Here is a 14,109-nt window from a genome sequence, read left to right as displayed (position 1 = left end):
AGCACTTTCTTTTTTTTTTTTTTTTTGCTTAAAAAAATCATCTTACCAATTGCAGAGGAGAATTCTTTGAAGTTTATAAGGCAATCAGAGTTTTCATCCAACAATCTGAATGTCCATAAAGCTAGTGAGTCTCTATTTGCCGAATGAGCCCAGGGACTCAACAAGTGATACAACTCAACAAGTGATACAATAATGGTACAATCATTATGGTATCTAAGAAATTTGAAAGCAAAGGTAAAGAAAAAAGCTAGAATTGAGGAAATAGGGAAAATTTTTAAAAAACCCAGTAGACTCAGTATATAAAATTAAGAGTTGGTTTATTGAAAAAATCAATAAGATAGACAAATTTCTGGCAAGTGAGATGAAAGAAATCACAAATGACCATCATTGAGAAGTGGATAATTTAAGCATGGATACAGAGGTCATTTAAAGTGCCCAGCAGGGGCATGGTGGCTCACGCCTGTAATCCCAGCACTTGGGAGGCCGAGGCAGGCAGATAACTTGAGGCCAGGAGTTCAAGACCAGCCTGGCCAACATGGTGAAACCCTGTCTCTACTAAAAATACAAAAATTAGCCAGGTGTGGTGGCGTACGCCTATAATCCCAGCTATTTGGGAGGCTGAGGTACAAGAATCACTTGAACCTGGGAGGCAGAGGTTGCAGTGAGCCAAGATCATGCCACTATACTCCAGCCTGGGCGACAGAGTGAGACTGTCTAAAAACCTGTCTAAAAAAATAAAAAATAAAAAAAAGGTGCCCAGCATGGGATGGGCCAATATGGCAAACTAGAAGCAGATCATGGGTGCTGCTCTCTTATGGAGGGGAAACAAAGGGTTTAGTGAACACTGACCCTAAAAGCCAACCATCTAAGAAACCACACTGGGAACCATCAAAGCAGCAAGAGTACACAGAGAGCATAGAGGAGTGAAGCTGGGCAGTAGCCTATCTGGCATCAATGTTGAGTCAGGAGAAGCTCCCCAATACAGGAAAGGGTAATTCACACTCTCCATGGGGATCTGTGTAAGGCTGGGAATGGGAGAATCCCCCTGCCCTAACCCCCTACTCACGACTCTCATCCTCCCACCTCACCTCTAAACTGAGGCAGAGAGCCACCCAGACGGTTTGTGGAGGCAAATCTTAAGTCCAAGGGGACCTCTACAAGCCTCGGATCCCGGAACAGACCAACACTAGCGCCACAGACCCAATAGAGGCCACAGTCATGGTGCCTGGGAGCAGTAAGATTGGTCCACCCTCCTCACCAGACAAGGCTTGGTGCCAGCTTCCAACCCAGCACTCCCGCTTCTGCCTGAAATCAGCCAGAGGCTACAGCCTCCTGTTGTCCCATGAAACACCTACACGGCAGGGCGGACGACCCCACCCACTCCTGCCACTGGTAGCCAGGCGGGCAACACCTGCTAGAGCTTCCAACCCAGATGTCCCGCTTCTGCCTGAACTCAGCCAGTGGCTACAACATCCTGTTGTCCCTGGAAACACCCAAAAGGCAGGGCAGGTGACCCCACCAAGCTCCACCACTGGTAGCCAGGTGGGCAATGCCTGTTAGAGCTTCCAGCCCAGTGGTCCAGCTTCTGCCTAAACTCTGCTGGCAGTTGCAACCCCGGGTACCCTCGGGATGCACTTGGACAGCAGATGAGGTGACACTACTCACCCCCGCAGCTCCTAGCTGGGCGGGACTTTCTGGTTTAGGTGGTGCCCAAGCATCACTCAGAGATGAGACACCCAGGTTCGCAGGTTGATAGAGAGGTGGTGTGTGCCTCCCTCCACAGGGCCAACTCAGTAAGGATAAGACCTGTTTGCCAACTGTGGCTCCTACCTAAGGGAGCCCTGTGAACCGGAGCACCCAACAAAAGAAATGTGGGCATGAAGCCAGTAATTGGAGGGGGTTCCTCCAAGGCCCAGGGGTAGACTAGGTGAATGGGCCATCTCACTGCCCCCAGTCACAGACCACTATCCCGGAGCCATGCAGCAGAGCAAGAAGCCATCTGCTGGCTAACACTCTTAAGTGCCACCTACTGGATTGCAGCCCAAAACACAACACTAAAATACTCTGCCAGTATACACCACCTGTGAAAACTAAGGTAAAGGCTTCTACCGGCACCCAGCCTGAGCCAATGCATGTGTACGCTGCCACCCTGCTACGGATGCTGGCATGCATGAGCAAGCATGGATTCCACTGCCACCACCCCTATTGTTTTGGCTAGCACCTCCACTGCAGTGTTGAAGCCAATGGACTGGGAACACCTCGGCCTCTCTGGCAGAGCAGGTTCCTAGCCCCGAGGGCCCAGAGAACAAAGCTGGGGGTCTGGTACCAACCCCACAGAGGTAGTGCACTCATCTCAGGGAAGCTCAGGTGAGCTTTGGCCATCTGAAGTCTTCAAAATCAAAGCCAGTCAACTGAACCCACCTTATACCACAATCAAACCCCCAAGGGCATCAAAGAAGATAAAAGCAAAAAAAAAAAAAAAAAAAAAAAACCAAAAAAACAAAAAAGACCTATCCAAAGGAAAACAACTTCAGAGATTAAAGGAATATCAGCTCACGCAGATGAGAAAGAACCAGCACAAGAACTCTGGCAACTCAAAAAACCAGAATGTCACCTTACCTCCAAACAACTGCACTAGTTCCCCAGCAGTGGTTCTGAGCCAGGTTGAAATGGCTGAAATGACAGACATATAATTCAGAATATACATAGAAATGAAGATCATCGAGATTCAGGAGAATGTTGAAACCCAATCCAAGGAATCAAAGGAATACAATAAAATGATACAGGAGGTGAAAGATGAAATGACCATTTTAAGAAAGAATCAAGCTGATCTGATAGAGCTGAAAAACTTACTATAAGAATTTCATAATACTATCACAAGCATTAACAACAGAATAGACCAAGCTGAGGAAAGAATCTCAGAACTTGAAGACTGGTTCTCTGAATTAGCTTAGACAAAAATAAATGAACATTTCCCCAACTTTGCTAGACAGGCCAACATTAAATTCTGGAAATGCAGAGAACCCCTGCAAGATATTATATAAGATGACCATCCCCAAGCCACACAGTCATCAGATTCTCCAAGGTCAAAATGAAAGAAAAAATATTAAAGGCAGCTAGAGGTAAGGAGCAGGTCACCTAAAAAGGAAATCCCATTAGCCTAACAGTGTACTATTCAGCAGAAATGCTACAAGGCAAAAAAGATTGAGAGCCTATATTCAACATTCTTAAAGAAAAGAAACTCCAGCCAAGAATTTCGTATTCAGCCAAACTAAGCTTCATAAGCAAAGGAGAAATAAGATCCTTCTCAGACAAGCAAATGCAAAGGGAATTCATGTTCATTAGATCTGCCTTACAAGAGATCTTAAAAGGAGTGCTAAATATGGAAAGGAAAGACAATTATCAGCCACTACAAAAACACACTTAAGTATATAGACTATTGACACAATAAAGCAACTACACAATCAATCAATTTTGCATAATAATCAGCTAACAACATGATGACAGGATCAAATCTACATATATTAATATTAACCTTGAATGTAAACAGACTGACCAGAATGTAACCAGACTGCCCTAATTAAAAGGCACAGAGTGGCAAGTTGGATAAGATAGTGAGATGCTACTATATGATGTCTTCAAGAGACCCATCTCACATGCAATGACATCCAAAGCCTCAAAGTAAAAGGATGAGGAAGAATCTACCAAGCAAATGGAAAACAGAAAAAAGCAGGGGTTGCTATTATGATTTCAGACAAAACAGACTTTAGGCCAACAACAACAACACCCCAAAACAAAAAAAGGAATGATATAATGGTAAAGGGTTCAAGTCAACAAGAAGACAACTATCTTAAATATATATGCAGTCAACACAGCAGCACTCAGATTCATGAAACAAGTTCTTAGAGGCCTATAAAGAGACTTAGATAACTACACAATAATAGTGGGGGACTTCAACACCCCACTGACAGTATTAGACATATCATCAAGGCAGAAAACGAAAAAAGATATTTGGGACCTGAACTCAACACTTGACCAAATGGACTTAACAGACATCTACATAGCTTTTCCCCCCAAAACAACAGAATATATTCTTCTCATCTGCACATGGCACATACTCTAAAATTAACCACACAATCAGACATAAAACAATCCTCAGCAAATTCAAAAAACCCAAAATCATAACAACTATACTCTTGGACCATAGCATAATAAAAATGAAAATAAATACTAAGAAGATTGCTCAAAACCATATAATCACATAAAAATTAAACAATCTGCTCCTGAATGACTTTTGGATAAGCAATGAAACTAAGGAAGAAATCAAGAAATTATTTAAAACTAACGAGAATAAGGATAAAACATATCAGAATCTCTGGTACACAGTTAAAGCAGTGTTAAGAAGGAAGTTTATAGCATAAATGCTCACATCAAAAAGTTAGAAAGATCTCAAATTAACAACCTAACATCACACCTAGAGGAACTAGGAAAACAAGAATAAACCAACCCCAAAGCTAGCAGAAGACAAGAAATTACCAAAATCAGAGCTGATCTGAATGAAATCAAGACATGAAAAGCCATATAAAAGATCAATGAATTCATGACTTGGCTATTTAAAAGAATAAGTAAGACTGATAGAACACTAGCTAAACTAATAAAGAAACAAGAGATGATACAAATAGACACAATCAGAAATGACAAAGAGACATTACCACCGACCCCACAGAAATACAAAAAATACCCTCAGAGACTACTATGAACACCTCTATGCACACAAACTAGAAAACCTAGAAGAAATGATAAATTCCTGGAAACACACAACCTGCCAAGATTGGACCAGGAAGAAATTGAAACCCTGAACAGACCAAAAACAAGTTCTAAAATTGAATCAGAAAACAAAAAACAAAAAACACCAATCATAAAAAGCCCAGGACCAGATGGATTCACAGCCAAATTCTACCAGACATATAAAGAAGAGCTGGTACCATTCCTACTGAAACTATTCCAAAAAATTGAGGAGAAATGACTCCTCCTTAACTCATTCTATTAGGCCAGTATATTCTGCTACCAATAACTGGCAGAGACACAACAAAAAAAGAGAAAACTTCAGGTCAATATCCTTGAGGAGAACAGATGCAAAAATCCTCAACAAACTACTAGCAAACCAAATCTAGCAGCACATCAAAATGCTAACCCACCATGGTCAGGTATGCTTTATCCCTGGGATACAAGGTTGGTTCAACATACACAAATCAATTAATGTGATTCATCACAAAAACAGAACTAAGAACCACACAATCATCTCAATAGATGCAGAAAAAGCTTTCAATAAGATTCAACATCCCTTCATGTTAAAAAGCCTCAACAAACTAGGCATTGAAGAACTGTATCTCAAAATAATAAGAGCCATTTATGACAAATCCACAACCAAAATCATACTGAATGGGTAAAAGCTGGAAGCATTCCCCTTGAGAACCAGAAGACAAGGATGCCCACTCTCACCACTCTGGTTCAACATAGTGGCCAGTCCTAGCCAGAACAAGAGAAAGAAATAAAAGGCATCCAAATAGGAAGAGAGGAAGTCAAACTATTTCTATTTGCAGATGATATGATTCTATATGTAGAAAACCCCATAGTCTCAGCCCAAAAGCTCCTAGATTTAGTAAACAACTTTGGCAAAGTTTCAGAATACAAAAATCAATATACAAAAATCAGTAGCATTTCTATGTACCAACAATGTCCAAGCTGAGAGCCAAATCAAGAACTCAGTCTTACTCACAATAGCCAAAAAAAGAATAAAATACCTAGGAATACAATAACCATGGAGATGAAAGGTCTCTACAATGGGAATTACAAAACATTGCTCAAAGAAATCAGAGGTGACACAAGCTAATGAAAAACATTCCATGCTCATGGATAGGAAGAATCAATATTGTTAAAAAGGCCATACCAACCAAATCAATTTACAGATTCCGTGCTATTCCTATCAAACTACCAATGACATTCTTCACAGAATTAGAAAACGATTACAGAAAATTCATATGGAACCAGAAAGGAGCCCAAACAGCCAAAGCAATACTAAGCAAAATGAACAAAGCTAGAGGCATCACGTTATTCACCTTCAAACTATACTACAAGGCTACAGTAACCAAAACAGCATGGTACAGGTACAAAAACACACATAGTCTAATGGAACAGAATGAAGTGCCCAGAAATAAAGCTGCACACCTACAACCATCTGATCTTTAATAAGGTCAACAATAACAAGCAATAGGGAAAGGACACCCTATTCAATAAATGGTGCTGGGATAACTGGCTAACCATATGTAGAAGATTGAAACTAGATCCTTACCTTTCAAGATGGATTAAAGACTCAAATGTAAAATGTACAACTATAAAAAGCCTTGAGGAAAACCTAGGGAGTACCATTCTAGACATAGGCGGTGGCAAAGATTTCACAACAAAGATGCCAAAAGCAATTGCAACAAAAATAAAATTTGACAAATGGGACTAATTAAACTAAAGAGCTTCTGCACAGCAAAAGAAACTAGCAACAGAGTAAACAGACAGCCTACAGAATGGGAGAAAATATTTGCAAACTATGCATCTGACAAAGGTCTAATATCCAGAATCCATAGGAACTTAAAAAATTAAAAACCAGGCTGGGTGTGGTGGCTTACACCTGTAATCCCAGCACTTTGGGAGGCCGAGGCGGGTGGATCACGAGGTCAGGAGATTGAGACCATCCTGGCTAACACAGTGAAACCCTGTCTCTACTAAAAATACAAAAAATCAGCCGGGTGTGGTGGCACATGCCTGTAGTCCCGGCTGCTTGGGAGGCTGAGGCAGGAGAATGGCGTAAACCCGGGAGGTGGAGCTTGCAGTGAGCCAAGATCGTGCCACTGCACTCCAGCCTGGGAGACAGAACAAGACTCTGTCAAAATAAATAAATAAATAAAACCAAAAATCAAACAACTCCACAAAAAAGTGGGCAAAGGTCATGAACAGACACTTTTCAAAAGAAGACCAACATGCAGCCAACAAGCATATGAAAAAATGCTCAACATCACTAATCATTAGAGAAATGCAAATCAAAATCACAATGAGATACCATCTCACACAATCAGAATGGTGATCATTAAAAAATCAAAAAATAACAAGGTGCTAGTGAGGTTGTGGAGTAAAGGGAATGCTTATACACTGCTGGTGGAAATGTAAATTAAGTCAGCCACTGTGGAAAGCAGTTTGAAGATATCACAAATAACAGAGAACTACCATTCAACTCAGAAATCCCATTACTGGTCATATACCTAAAGGAATATAAATTATGCTACCATAAAGACACATGCATGTGTATGTATGTCACAGCATTATTCGCAATAGCAAAGACATGGAATCAACTTAGATGCCCATCAACAGTAGACTGGATAAAGAAAATGTTGTCAATATATACCATGGAATATTATGCAGCCATAAAGAAGAATAATATTATATTCTCTGGAGCAACATGGATGGAGCTGTAGATCGTTATACTAAGTGAACTAACAGAGGAAAAGAAAACCAAATACTGCATGTTCTCACTTATAAGTGGGAGCTAAACATTGAGTACACATGGACACAAAGAGGGGAACAATAGACACAGGGGCCTACATGAGTATGGAGGGTAGGAGAAGGGTGAAGACCATAAAACTACCTATTGAGTACCATTCTTATTACCTGTGTGATGAGATAGTCTGTACATGAAATCCTGTGACACATAATTTACCTATATAAAAAACGTGCAGCTGGGTGTGGTGGCTCATGCCTGCAAACCCAGCACTTGGGGAGGCCGAGGTGAGTGGATCACCTGAGGTCAGGAGTTTGAGACCAGCCTAGTCAACATGGTGAAATCCCATCTCTACTAAAAATACAAAAATTAGCTGGGCATGGTGGCAGGCACCTGTAATCCCAGCTACCAGGGAGGCTGAGGCAGAATTGCTTGAATCTAGGAGGTGGAGGTTGCAGTGAGCCGAGATTGTGCCACTGTACTCCAGCCTGGGTGACAGAGTGAGACTCATTCTCAAAAAAAAAAAAAAAAAAAACAAAACAAAAAAACAAAACAAAACAAAACAAAACCAAAACCAAAACCAAAAGCAAAACAAAACCAAAAAACAAGGAAACCTGCTTCTACTGCTATTATTCAATAATTCTCTGAAGATCCTACCTAATGCAATAACACAGAAAAAAGAAAAGAGGTATAAATGTTAGGAAGGGTCAAAATTCTAAGACTGGAAATGACATGCTTGTCTATTCAGAAAATTCGAGTTCAACTAAAAAAAATAGTACAATTAATGAGAGTCAATAATGCGACCACTTAGAAAAGCAACATACCCAACTCAATAACTTTTACACACACAGCCAATAAACAATTAGGCAATGGAAAGGAAAAATGATCTCATTCATATTAGCAGCAAAACCATAAAATACATAGGGGTAGAATAAACCCAATAAGAAATGTGTAAGACCTACATGATGAAAACTAAAAATGCTTACTAAAGAACATTTAAAAAGACAGATTGTTACAATGAATAAAAGCCTTAACAGATTTCAAAATAGACAAACTACAGTAATTGAAACAGTGTGGTACTGTTGTACTAACAAAAAAAGAAAGTCCAGAAATAAAGCCCATGTATGTATGTAAGAATTTAGCATATGAAAAAAGTAGAGTACTGTGAGTTAAATAAACTATTTAATACTTGGTTTTACAAAATGAGTGATTTCAGTTGGAAAACATAATATTACATAATAAACAAAATATACTCTAGGTGTATTAAAGTTCTAAATGTTAAAAAAGCAATACCAGTACTATAAGCCAATATGAAAAAATATTTTATAATGTATATAATTTTAAACAGAGAAAGCTTGCTAAGTTTGATATGAAACCCAGATACCATGTAATAAAAAAGAGAAAGACTTCATGAAAATTTGTAACTTGTATAATCTGAAAGACATTATAAAGATAATGAAAGAAATAATAAGACTAGGAGGAAATATTAGGCCACAAATATAGCTGACAAAGAACTAGTACTACTAATAGTCAAAAGAGCTCCTACAAATCAATACTTAAGACAATCTCATAGAAAAATAGGCAGAGGCTATGAATAGGCCATTAAGAGACTAAATTAAAAAGGCTAATAAACATATGTGATCAGTGAATTGAAACCTTAAATGAAAAGTGATATTTGATCTATCACATTGGCACAAATTAAAGATTTTGTTTTGTTTGCTTTAGAGACAAGGTCTGGCTCTGTTGCCTAGGCTGGAGTGCAGTGGCATGATTATAGCTCAATGTAGCCTGGAACTCCCAGGCTCAAGGTGATCCTACCATCTCAGCTTCCTGAGCAGCTGGGACTACGAGTGTGTGCCACCATGCCTGGCCAACAAATTCAACTAGTGAGAATGTGGGGAAAGGGACATTCTTACAGGCTGCTGGTGGGATTACAATTTGGCAAAATCTTTTGAAGCATAATTTGGCAGGGACCTGTCAAATTTTAAATGGGCATACCCTTTTACCCAGCTTCCACTTCCAGATATCTATCTTGCAAAGAATATATATACAAGAATGTTTACATACAGTATTATTTGTAAAAGCAAAAAAAGGAGACATATTAAATGTACATCAACAATGAGTAAATTATAGCATATCCATTTTATGGTACACTATTCAATGCATTAGGAAGAGTGAGGTAGATCTATATTTACTGATATTCAATAACCATGATCTATTTCGGAATGAAAAAAGTTGCAGAGCAAAGTGACTGGTATGATCTCATTTCAAAAACTATATCCTTCCAACACACATGTATGTGTGCAGACACCTAGAGAAAAGATCTGAAAGGATATATGCGAAATTGTTTTAAGATGTTTACTTCTGGGGCGGAGAATCTACTTTTTACATTGATGTAATGCTTAAATTATTTACAGTGAGCATGTATTACTTCAGTAAATTAAAAAAAAATGCTAACATATAAAAACTAAAACAAGGGGCCCTATGCTAACCATGTCACAGTAACCTCACTGAATTATTCAACTGAAATCTAAACCTGGAATCTTCAGAAATGTTAATCTTCCCAGATTTGTATCTCTGAGGACCTTGGCCTTTAAGCAAGTAGGTTTACAAAAACAACACATGGCCATGATAAAAGCTCAAACAGTACAGAAGAATATAAACAGCAAAGTAAAACTCTCCTCCTTCTGACCAGCAATCTATTAATCCAATTCACCAAAGGCAACCAATATTAACAGCTGCTTATGGAGTCATCCAAATATTAAAAAGACAAGTATTTAAAACATAGTATTTACTTTAGGTATCCAAGGATAATAATATTCATTGGAGCACTGACTACTGTGTAGATCAGCTGTTCTTACTGATGCAGCACATCACAAATATGTTATGCTTAAATGCCAACATGATAGCATTCAACACTGAGCTGCAGGCTAGGTGTGGTAGCTCACGCCTGTAATCCCAACACTTTGGGAGGCCTAGCCAAGGAGGATCTCTTGAGCCTATAGGTTTGAGACAGCCTGGGAAACATACTGAGACCCTATCTCTACAACAAAATTTAAAAAATCAGCCAGGCATGGTGGTGTGTGCATGCAGTCCCAGCTCCTCAGTAGGCCGAGGAAGAAGGAGTTTTTGAGCTTAGGAGGTAGAGGCTACAGTGAGCCATGATCATGCCGCTGCATTCCAGCCTGGGCAATAGAGCGAGACCCTGTCTCAGTGGTCTTGAAGGTCAAATAGTACAAAATATGTTGGAGAAGGCAACATAAGTCAACCTGAAGAAAATAATTTATTTTCTCTAAAAAATAATTTACCATAGGCTAAACCTTGGCAAGGATCTAGCTCAAAAGTTTAGTCCTTTTTATTTGCCCAGAATGATAATTTCTAAAGAAAGTTAAAGAAAAAAATTACTCCAACTGGTTTTTCCCCATTGGTTGCATACTTACCACATTCTGTTTTGTTGTTTCCTCTAGGGTCTGTATCACATACAACCTATTTCGACAGCGCATACTGTGTATATCTTCATAGCGAATACTACCATATTTCTGCAAGAGATATGATTTCAGTAGATATTCATTCATAATAAATATCCACTTCTTCTTTTACAATTCAGTTTTATCAGACTTAATTCTTGGAGGCCTTGATTCTATTTCTAGGTAATTTCCTGACTTGTTCAATGATTTTGCAAATTTTCACCTCCCACGTTCAGTTTTAAATATATTCACTGGAGAGAATTCCATCTACTATGTACATAGACTAAGTACAAAATATGGGTAAAATTTGTAATCTCTAAGAAGTGAATAATAATAATGAGAATAATTCACCTTTTAATACAGAGATAGATGTTTAAAGTAGTCATTATTTGTGAAAGCAAGTGAATTTAATTTCNGTAATTTCCTGACTTGTTCAATGATTTTGCAAATTTTCACCTCCCACGTTCAGTTTTTAAATATATTCACTGGAGAGAATTCCATCTACTATGTACATAGACTAAGTACAAAAATATGGGTAAAATTTGTAATCTCTAAGAAGTGAATAATAATAATGAGAATAATTCACCTTTTAATACAGAGATAGATGTTTAAAGTAGTCATTATTTGTGAAAGCAAGTGAATTTAATTTCATTTAATGAAAAACAAATTGAGGCAGAGGAGGTTACACAACCTAGGAACAGTTCACAAAACTCATTTTAAAAGTTAAGTTGGATTTTAAGTTGTATGTCTACTTGCATTATTATCTTACACTTAATATACCACTAGAGATATACCATAGTTCAATCATTTTAAATATGCTAGGCAATATATTTATGGCATGAAAAAACTTACCTCATTTGATTCTCTAATCAAATCTGTAATATCCACTCTAGTATGACTGCTTTTTTCATCACTCACATTTGAACCCTGCTGAACATTTGAAGGCAATGGACTATCCTTATTAGTGACATTGTCAAAGAACCTATTGAAAAGTGATAGTAATACAAGAATTAGTGGAACTACCATTATTAAAGCAGAGAAAAGACACCTAATTTCTCCCTAGATAGAGGTTACTTTCAACTGAAAGGACAAGAGAAGGTCTTATGAAGAAGTGGAACTTGTTTTTTGTGTTTGAGATGGAGTCTTGCTCTGTCACCCAGGCTGGAATGCAATGGTGCAATCTTGGCTCACTGCAACCTCCGCCTCCTGATTTCAAATGATTCTCCTGCCTCGGCCTCCCAAGTAGCTGGGATTACAGGTACCCACCAACATGCCTGGCTAATTTTTGTATTTTTAGTCGAGACGGGGTTTTGCCATGTTGGCCAAGCTGGTCTTGAACTGTTGACCTCAGGTGATCTGCCTGCCTCCGCCTCCCGAAGTGCTGGGATTACAGGCGTGAGCCACCGCGCCCGGTCAAGAAGTGGAGTTTGAAGATGGTTGAGCATTAGGAGGGCATGGGTGAGGGAAATGGGATAGTGAAGGAATCATTTGGGGTTTTGAAGGAAGCAAACAGACTCAGAGAGTAATTGGCAAATACCACATAGCCCAGTAGAGTGAAATATAGGGTATGTAGAAGCGTATAGGGGGAAATAAGTGAAGAAAGGTAAACTGAGCCCTTACCACAGAGTTCTGAATGCCAGAGTAAGATGTTTGTATTTTATTCTGTATATAATGGGATTTCATGTGGCATTACGATAGTTGCCCATTCAAATATTTATTCATTTAGCATAGACAAATGTGTGCATACACACATACACACACATACAACACATGTGCTCCAATACAAAATAGCATCCATACAAAAGTCACTAGGAAAATAAAGTTCAACCCACCTGCAACCACATAGAAACCAGAATAACTTCCCAACCACTGGATATTTAACATTACCAACTACCCTTTTCCTGCTCGAACTACTTCTACATAGACACTTTATAGCTCAAACTGGGAATATGAAAGTCCTAGCATACTGAATCAACAATATTAGTGTAAATGTGTACATAATTTAGTGGTTCACTTCAAAGTGATTTATTCTTGCTGTATTTTTTCTGGAGATAGAGGACTGGACTTTAGGCATAGCTGTTTCATTCAGGTGGTTTTGTAATGTCAGGCAAATTGAAATTTCTAGGGCTCAGTTTCCTCTGTAAAACATGGGGACTGAACAACATCATCTCTCAAATTTCCTTCAGATTTAAATGTTATGGTTCTTACAATACCTGTTCAAAGCTGTCACAGCTTCAGCATCATCTTTACAAGTCAGCAGTTTGTCTAAATTATAGTCAAGTATTGCCAATCCCAGTTGCAAAATGGCCTTTATTCCATCATAGAAGAAACAGTCCACCACATTCACTGCACTTTCAATAGGTAGCACACTAATAAAAAGTGTGAGAAACCAAGAGAGAGAAACTGAGGAAAAGAATGTCATATCAGTCATGTGTTCTGTCAGCTGAGGAAGGTGATCCCTGATAAGTTCTTCAAAGACTGCCTGATCCACCAAGGCACCTAGAGAGTATCAAAAGAAGTTTAAAATAAACATTTTCAAAAGGACTTGTTTCCATACCTCCCCACTTCTATTAGGCATGCTGATGTATCTCATTTTTCTTCCTTAAATTATGAACTCTTTCAGAACCTTTTCTGTATTTTATACATCTAACTGCTAGTAGTGTCATGTACTTCAGAAACACAATTCAAATCACTTGAAGAGTTATTTATTGAGTCTTTATTATATGCAGAGACCTGTACTAGGTATTATAAGAGCTATACCAATTAATGAAATAGTCTCATGTTCAGGGAGTTTAATAGCTAGCACAACTCAAGATAAATACACAAATAACTATAATGAAAGACAGTACAATCAATGACCTAACCACAATCCTGAAAGCCTATTATGGTACAAAGAAGAGACCATCCATAAGTTTTAAGGTGAGGGGTCACAGATCTGTAAATATTTGATGACTAAAGAAAATATTGGCCGGGCGTGGTGGCTCACATCTGTAATCCCAGCACTTTGGGAGGCTGAGGCGGGCAGATCACGAGGTCAGGAGATTGAGACCATCCTGGCTAACACAGTGAAACCCCGTCTCTACTAAAAATACAAAA

General features: G+C 38.8%; 1 protein-coding gene across 1 annotated transcript in view; it reads right to left on the bottom strand.

Moving 5' to 3' along the window:
* TBC1D8B (TBC1 domain family member 8B) overlaps positions 1-14,109 on the bottom strand; it is a 33,724-nt gene that overhangs the window by 10,680 nt on the left and 8,935 nt on the right. The window contains exons 4-7 of the mRNA XM_017854104.1: positions 13,658-13,682; positions 13,227-13,512; positions 11,866-11,995; positions 10,987-11,085 (exon numbers count right to left, since the gene is read on the bottom strand). Of these exons, the coding sequence (XP_017709593.1) occupies positions 10,987-11,085; positions 11,866-11,995; positions 13,227-13,512; positions 13,658-13,682 (540 nt within the window). The remainder of the gene's footprint in view (positions 1-10,986; positions 11,086-11,865; positions 11,996-13,226; positions 13,513-13,657; positions 13,683-14,109) is intronic.

The sequence above is a fragment of the Rhinopithecus bieti genome, unplaced genomic scaffold, assembly GCF_001698545.2.
Source record: "Rhinopithecus bieti isolate Rb0 unplaced genomic scaffold, ASM169854v2 scaffold_38787, whole genome shotgun sequence".
Taxonomy (NCBI): Eukaryota; Metazoa; Chordata; class Mammalia; order Primates; family Cercopithecidae; genus Rhinopithecus; species Rhinopithecus bieti.
Note: the sequence above shows the minus strand (reverse complement) of the source record. Positions and strands in the feature narration are given on the sequence as shown.